The sequence below is a fragment of the Lutjanus erythropterus genome, chromosome 16, assembly GCF_056507025.1.
Source record: "Lutjanus erythropterus isolate fLutEry1 chromosome 16, fLutEry1.hap2, whole genome shotgun sequence".
NCBI classification, from domain to species: Eukaryota; Metazoa; Chordata; class Actinopteri; order Lutjaniformes; family Lutjanidae; genus Lutjanus; species Lutjanus erythropterus.
The window spans coordinates 38356954-38364453 of record NC_139332.1 but is presented as its reverse complement, the minus strand read 5'-3'; the positions used below and the strand labels follow the sequence as shown (position 1 = coordinate 38364453).

General features: G+C 42.4%; 2 protein-coding genes across 2 annotated transcripts in view; one reads left to right on the top strand and one right to left on the bottom strand.

Annotated features, from left to right (window-relative positions):
• Positions 1-4146, top strand: part of jtb (jumping translocation breakpoint) — a 5380-nt gene extending 1234 nt beyond the window's left edge. The window contains exons 2-6 of the mRNA XM_084739661.1: positions 403-658; positions 1146-1186; positions 1279-1364; positions 2296-2375; positions 3631-4146. Coding sequence (XP_084595787.1) covers positions 570-658; positions 1146-1186; positions 1279-1364; positions 2296-2375; positions 3631-3787 — 453 coding nt within the window. The 5' untranslated portion in view covers positions 403-569 and the 3' untranslated portion in view covers positions 3788-4146. The remainder of the gene's footprint in view (positions 1-402; positions 659-1145; positions 1187-1278; positions 1365-2295; positions 2376-3630) is intronic.
• Positions 4147-7259: 3113 nt separating this feature from the next.
• Positions 7260-7500, bottom strand: part of glmp (glycosylated lysosomal membrane protein) — a 4257-nt gene continuing 4016 nt past the window's right edge. The window contains exon 7 of the mRNA XM_084739614.1: positions 7260-7500. This exon is cut by the window's right edge and continues 149 nt beyond it. Coding sequence (XP_084595740.1) covers positions 7475-7500 — 26 coding nt within the window. The 3' untranslated portion in view covers positions 7260-7474.

The window sequence follows — 7500 nt, the reverse complement described above, 5'->3', positions numbered from 1 at the left end:
AGTGAACAGAAATATTTGTTCAGTTCAAATATCTTTATGAAATAAATGTATTAATAAGTGTAGCGTTTGATCAGGCTGACAGTGATCAATGTAGAAACATCAGATGATTGATAAACTGACTGGTTTCAGAGGATCAATAATCACTTAACAGTCAGCATGTTGAGTACTGAAGGCTGTAACAGAGCATTGATTGATCAGCTGATTGATCATGTTTAAATCTGTCAGGTCACACCACTAGCTTTAGCTTTAGCTTTAGCTTTAGCTTTTAGCTTTAGCTTTAGCTTTTAGCTTTTAGCTCCGTCATGATTCAATCACAGAAACATTTCAGACCTGAAATCTAAATGTGATCAGAACCAGAACCTCAACAGACCTGATCAGACTGATTGATCGATTACCTTTCAGCTCTCAGCAGTGTGGAGTCCTGAAACCTTCAGATCACTGAGACCAGCATGTGAACAGAGACCAGCAGGGAGCCAGACTCTAACCAGAACCAGTTCAGTTAACTGGTCCGTCCCAGGTGTGACAGATCCAGGGTGGCCGGCGTGTCGTCCTGCTGGAGGACTCGTCTGATGGAGAGCGACTGTCGGATCCCCGTGGCCTGCTGTCGGCCCCGAGTCCTCGTCCTGCATGCCCTGTTCTGGGGCCTCGTGTCTCTCAGGTCAGTCTCAGGCTCTGCTGGTCTTTCAGCAGGTTCTAGAGGTTCTTCTCTGTTCTGTGTGATTGTTCTCTTACAGAAAGGTCACATGCAGTCGTCAGAGAACACTGACTGTTCTGTTTTCTAAAATATAAAATTCATCAGATCAGCTGAGTATGTCAGTGTTGATTCTTCTAATCACAGACAGAACAGACACCAAGAAAACTCTTCTTCTTCTTATTGTTTGATGTTTGGTTCTAATTTTTAAAAGACAGAAAACATGTGGAGAACAAGAACATAACATTTTATTCTGTTTTTACACTTTGAATAACTTTTTAAAACCATTTATTTACATAATAATAATATATATAAACACAGATACAGAATAAACATCAAGACGTCAAATATGGTCAAAAGAAAAACACAAGTTTGGAAATCAGAGTCTAATAAAAGGAAGGATGGTTCTGTGTTCTGTGTTCTCTCTAACGGGGTTCTATGTTCTGTGTTTCAGAGTGTTTGGAGCGGCTCTGCTGAGTGATGAGAAAACTGCAGGTAGGAACGTGAACTCATGAGACGGAGCGGACGGTGTGATGTTGAGTGTGACCTCTGACCTCTGACCTCTTCTTCTTCTTGTGTTCCTGCAGCAGTGAACCCTGTCAGCCCCCCCTGCTGGCTGCTGGAGGAGTTCGTCGTGACCACGGAGTGTCTGCAGTGTAACGCCTTCCAGACGGTCAGACTCACTTATAGATCAGAGAACAAATCTAAGAGTTTTCTCAGAATTATGACGTTTTCTAAACTTAACTTTCTAATCATCTTTGCTCCTGATGTGAGAAAAGTTTGAACAGACTGAAGAGTTTAAAAATGTCAGAGACAAAGAGGAGAACTGTTCTCCAGACGTTAACAGGTGATTGATTAGTTTGTGAAGTGAAGGCCGGCAGCTTTCTGCGCCGCAGCCACGCCGTTAAATCTCATTCCATTGTTTGTGTCAGAAACACCAAGAATCATTTTTTATACCAGAAAATATGATCAATAAATAAAAAGTCAGAGCTCAGAGCAGGATCACAAGCTTTTCAATAAGTCGTATCAAGTCAGCTTTTTATTTTTAAATTTTTTTATCTGCTGTTTCACGTTTTCCATTGAAACAGACAATTTGCTAAAATACATGATACAATAATAAATAACACGTAACCTTTAGTCTATTATTATATTTATTATATCAGCCTCATATCATGTTCTAGATTTTTTTAGCATATATTTATTACTTTTAAACATTCATAACAATATACAAACTCTGAACAGTCCCAATATATAATAAAGATCAATATTAAATAATTACATAGATTTAAAATAATTACAGAAAAAAGATGGGTCCACCGGTCAGGACTGGTCACACTGAAAACCGGTCGATCGGTGCGTCCCTGTTCAATAGAGATGAAATGTCTCTGTCCATTCTGTGTCCATCATCACTAAGACGGTCTTTTTGTGTTTGTGGATCAATATTCTTTTAAAAGAATGAGTCATCAGGGTCGGACACACCTCCTCACCGAGGAGAGAGAACTCTCAGAACGTTTGTGAATACGGGCTCCGTTCCTTCAAGATCTGGACAGTTTTAAAAGCAGCTGGTGGTTGTCATGACAACATGTCTGTGTTTTGTGTTTCAGAGGTCGTGGTCGGCATGTGGACCGACAGGATACGTGGAGAGAGTCAACTGCACCAGGTCCAACAAAGATGAGCACAAGAGGTCAGACGGAGACACAGACAGAGACACACAGACAGAGACACAGACAGAGACACACAGACAGACAGAGACACACAGACAGACAGAGACACACAGACAGAGACACACAGACAGACAGAGACACACAGACAGAGACACACAGACAGACAGAGACACACAGACAGACAGAGACACACAGACAGAGACACACAGACAGAGACACACAGACAGACAGTGACACACAGACAGAGACACACAGACAGAGACACACAGACAGACAGAGACACACAGACAGAGACACACAGACAGACAGAGACACACAGACAGACAGAGACACAGACAGACAGACAGACACACAGACAGACAGAGACACACAGACAGACAGACAGAGACACACAGACAGACAGACGGAGACACACAGACAGACAGAGACACACAGACAGACAGAGACACACAGACAGACAGAGACACAGACAGACAGACAGAGACACACAGACAGACAGAGACACAGACAGACAGAGACACAGACAGACAGAGACACACAGACAGACGGAGACACAGACAGACAGAGACACAGACAGAGACACAGACAGAGACACACAGACAGAGACACACAGACAGACAGAGACACAGACAGACAGAGACACAGACAGAGACACACAGACAGACAGAGACACAGACAGAGACACAGACAGAGACACACAGACAGACAGAGACACAGACAGACAGAGACACAGACAGAGACACAGACAGAGACACACAGACAGACAGAGACACAGACAGACAGAGACACAGACAGAGACACACAGACAGACGGAGACACAGACAGACAGAGACACAGACAGAGACACAGACAGAGACACACAGACAGAGACACACAGACAGACAGAGACACAGACAGACAGAGACACAGACAGAGACACACAGACAGACAGAGACACAGACAGACAGAGACACAGACAGAGACACACAGACAGACAGACAGACAGAGACGCACAGACAGACAGAGACACACAGACAGACAGAGACACACAGACAGAGACACACAGACAGAGACATCTTGCCAATTTTAAAAATGGGTCCAAACAGGTGAAAACAGACTCCACCTGTCCTCACCTGTTTGGACTTAATTTTCAGCTAGTGATCAATCTGCCAATAGTTTTGCCACTAATCGATCAGTTTGGTCCATAACATGTTTGATGTTGGCTGAACAGCCTGTTTCCTCGACTGTTAAAGTCGATCACGTCTCGTGTTTTAGATTTTTTTCTCCTCTCTCCAGCTGTCGCTCTGCAGTAATGGAGGAACACCTCTTCTGGAAGTTCGAGGCGGCCATGTTGGCTCTGACGGCTCTATTCGCCGTCCTTGTGGTCATCCGTCAGCGCTGGCTCGATCGCCTCGCCTCTGAGAAGGTCCGCCGCCAAATTGAGTCCATCTAGGACACCAGAGACGTGTGGACGGACGTGGACTGAGTGTTTGTTATACGTCGACAGTATTTTAACAGCAGGTGGAATTGATCCTGATCTGGACTGTTACTGAACTTTATTTAAAAAGGATTCAGAGACGATGACGACAACATGGAGACAGAAGGACAACCATCTGGTGTCTCTGAGCGAATAATCCTAAAACATCAGACGTGACCTGAACTCCAACAGGAGGAGGAATGAATCGCTCTGATTGGTCAACATCATGTGACTTAAATGACCATTATTAATATTAAAACAGAATCAGAGACCAATCAGAAATAAGAAACAACAGACTGATATGACGTCACCGTCTGATCTGAACCAGGGTCTGATGGAGTCTCATGACATCATCACTGTCCAGTCAGAAACATGGATCTCATTTTGTTTCCCAGTAAACTGAAGAACTTGTGTTAAACAGAGAACAGTGGAACATTGTCACAAAGATGAAAACATGACTGGTTTTCTTTGGACAGAAAATTGTGATAACGTTTGATTTGAAATATTGATTACATCTTCAGGACAGAAGTTGAATCTGATTGGTTAGTATTGATGTTAGTGTTCAGTCTTGATTTAACTCTTTAAAATCCTCCTTCAGTCTCCTGGACAGTTTTGAATCCTCATCATCACTCGCAGGGCTTGAGATCAGCTTTGGTGAACTTTGAAGGGGTGGAGTCATAGCCTCAGCCAATAGCAAAGATGTTTGCCTCAGCTGGCGATGGCCCCTCCCTGAGTCAAACAGATCCTCTTTGATTGGTCAGAACTGCAGATGAAGATGTGAATTTGAATTTTTCTTCATTTTGTTAATTAAAATGTTTGGTTCAGCAGCCGACAGTCAGATGTCTGAGTGTGTTTGAACGCAGCACCAGGTGGAGGTGGTTTTAGTGTTAATTTTAAGTTTCATTGTAAATCTGATTTTCTGTTTCTGAAAAAATAAACTGATGAGAAACTCAGAGGTGTCCGTCCATCAGCTGATCCCGGTGACCTGGACAGGTAACTGGTCCACCACAGGACCGACTCACAAAAGCAGCATTCACACCTGGTTTTACACCAGAGGTGAGAACATGAGAACGTGTTCTGTATTACTGGTAAGAACGTGTTTACAACTGACATCAACTTTTTCAAACTTGACATTAATATTAGCAAGATAGGTATGAACACGCTAACATGCTAATACCAGTTATGAACACGCTAACACGCTAACACAAGGTGTTAACGTGAACGCCAGGTGTCAATGTATTAGTACCAGGCGTTACGTGTCGACACCGGGCGTGAACGCGTCGACACCGGGCGTGACGCGTCGACACCGGGCGTGAACGCGTCGACACCGGGCGTGACGCGTCGACACCGGGCGTGACGCGTCGACATCGGGCGTGAAAGCGTCGACACCGGGCGTGAACGCGTCGACACCGGGCGTGAACGCGTCGACACCGGGCGTGATGCGTTGACTCCAGGCGTGAACGCGTTGACACCGGGCGTGTGATGCGTCGACACCGGGCGTGATGCGTCGACTCTTGGCGTGAACGCGCTCAGACGTCTGTTGTCTCTGTTGATTAAATTTCTTCGTCGTGGTCGTGGACTGTTGAATATCACCTTTAACCTCGAACACATGATGACAGTAAACTAATTTAAAGCTGTTACTGAAAGTTCGATGTGTCACAGGTAGAACTTCAGAAGAACTTTATCAAACTTCAGATCAGACAGAACCAAACATCGTCGGTTCGTCTAATTGTTGTTTAAACTGAAGTGAATCATCATAAATCCATCAAACATGTTTGACATTTTTATTAAAGTAAAACTTTAAAAATCCTAAAAAACACAAATGATCAAATACAAAACAGTGAATTTCAAAATAAAATGAATCAATCAGATTTTAACAACCATGAACCAGTTTCTGTTTTTAAAAAAATCTGCTTTAAGTTTAATCTCTGAGCTCAGATCAGCTGCAGCAGCTTCCTGAGTCAAACTTCAGATTTAACAAGGTCCAGTTTGTGTGACTGAGTGACGTCGTGGTCTGAATATCTGAGGCCTTTTATCTTCATAAAGAACCAATGAACTGAGAATTACAGACAGGAAGCCACTGACACGTTGGTTTGGATATTAAAAACTACAGAATTACTGTTTAAATATATTTTTAAAAAATTAATCTACACGGCAGTCATTTTCCTCTGATGTCACTGTGATGTCGTCTTGCTGTGTTTAAATGTCGAGTACCTGACCAGTCGTTCTGTTTCACTGCCTCCTGACGAGGGTTGAGCGACCGGACGAAGACATCGCCGATGGACGGGCAGATGATGATCGTTTGGAAGATTTGAACACATCGCCCAACTCTACTCCTGATTGATCAGAAACTAAAAACACAATGATGAGAAAAATCAGACTTCGGGACACATTTCAACATAAAACTACAGATTTGACAGGTTAGCTAACATTAGCTTTCAGTCACCTCCTAGCTAACGTTACTGACATCATTACTGCCACACAAACAGTCGCTGCTGATGAGTGTCGGCTGTAAACTGTATGAACAGAAATCTGTGTTCCACTGAGCAGAAGCAGAATGTGACAAAATGTTCCCGACAGAACCGGAGACAGCAGGACAGCTAACGCTAACATTAGCCTACATTACCTTCATTACAGCCAGCAACATTTCTGTATTGAAATGTATAAAAAAAAATTGTGACCTGTTGTTGAGTTGTGTTCTTACATCATCCAAAATGTTTAAACCAGAGAAATCTGTCTTTTTTTTAAGCTAACAGTAAGTTGGTAAGTTTCTGGCTAACTGGTTTTAGCTAGCCGTTAAAACTTCAGTGAAAAAACATCAGATACGTCAGACAGTGAAGAAGGAAGTCGTGAACATGACTAACATAAAGTGAATAAAACTTTAAAACATGACCTTGTCTGTGAACATGATTTCTGTTTGAGTTGCATCAGGTCTGAAGACTACAACTCCCATGATCCCACATGACTTCATGTCATCAAACTGTGTGTTTTGTTACTGTGAGAGACCCCTGGTGGCAGAAACGTATAAACTGTGTTTAAATGTGTCCAGTGTGTGTTCATGTTTTACAACTGATTTACTTTATCATGTGACATCATCAAACGGTCATGTTAGCCAGGAAGTGGTTGAATGCTAATGTTAGCTGTTGTCTCACGGTAGCTAATGAGTTAAGAAATGATTATATTTGTATTGACAAGACGACATTATGTGACGTCTTTTTTATTCTACAGGGTTTTTTGTCTTTTGCTTTGCATTGAATTTTATTTTTCTTTGGTTTCTGTTTTAACGCTGTTTTATAAATAAAGTTTTAATATTTATTATTTTGTCATTTTTGTTGAAATGTGTCCTGATGTCCCTCCAGATTTTCTCATCGTGTTTTCACTTTCTGATTGATCAGAAAGAAGCAGAGACGATTACAATTGATCAGATTCTCAGGATCAAACTTGACAGTCTGACGAGACGTGTTCAAACATTAAATGACTTTAAAACTTCTAATGCCTGAGTGATTAACTTTAGAGATCGATCAGTGATCAATAATTTAAAACAAAGCTCAGAGTTATTAAAACAGACCGGAGCTTCCTGTGTCCTGATTGGCTGTACGGTCACAGTGATGTCACCTGTCTGTCAGTGAGTCTTTGAAAAAACAAAAAAAAGACTTCTCGTCATCAGTTGATTGGCTCGTAGGTTGCTG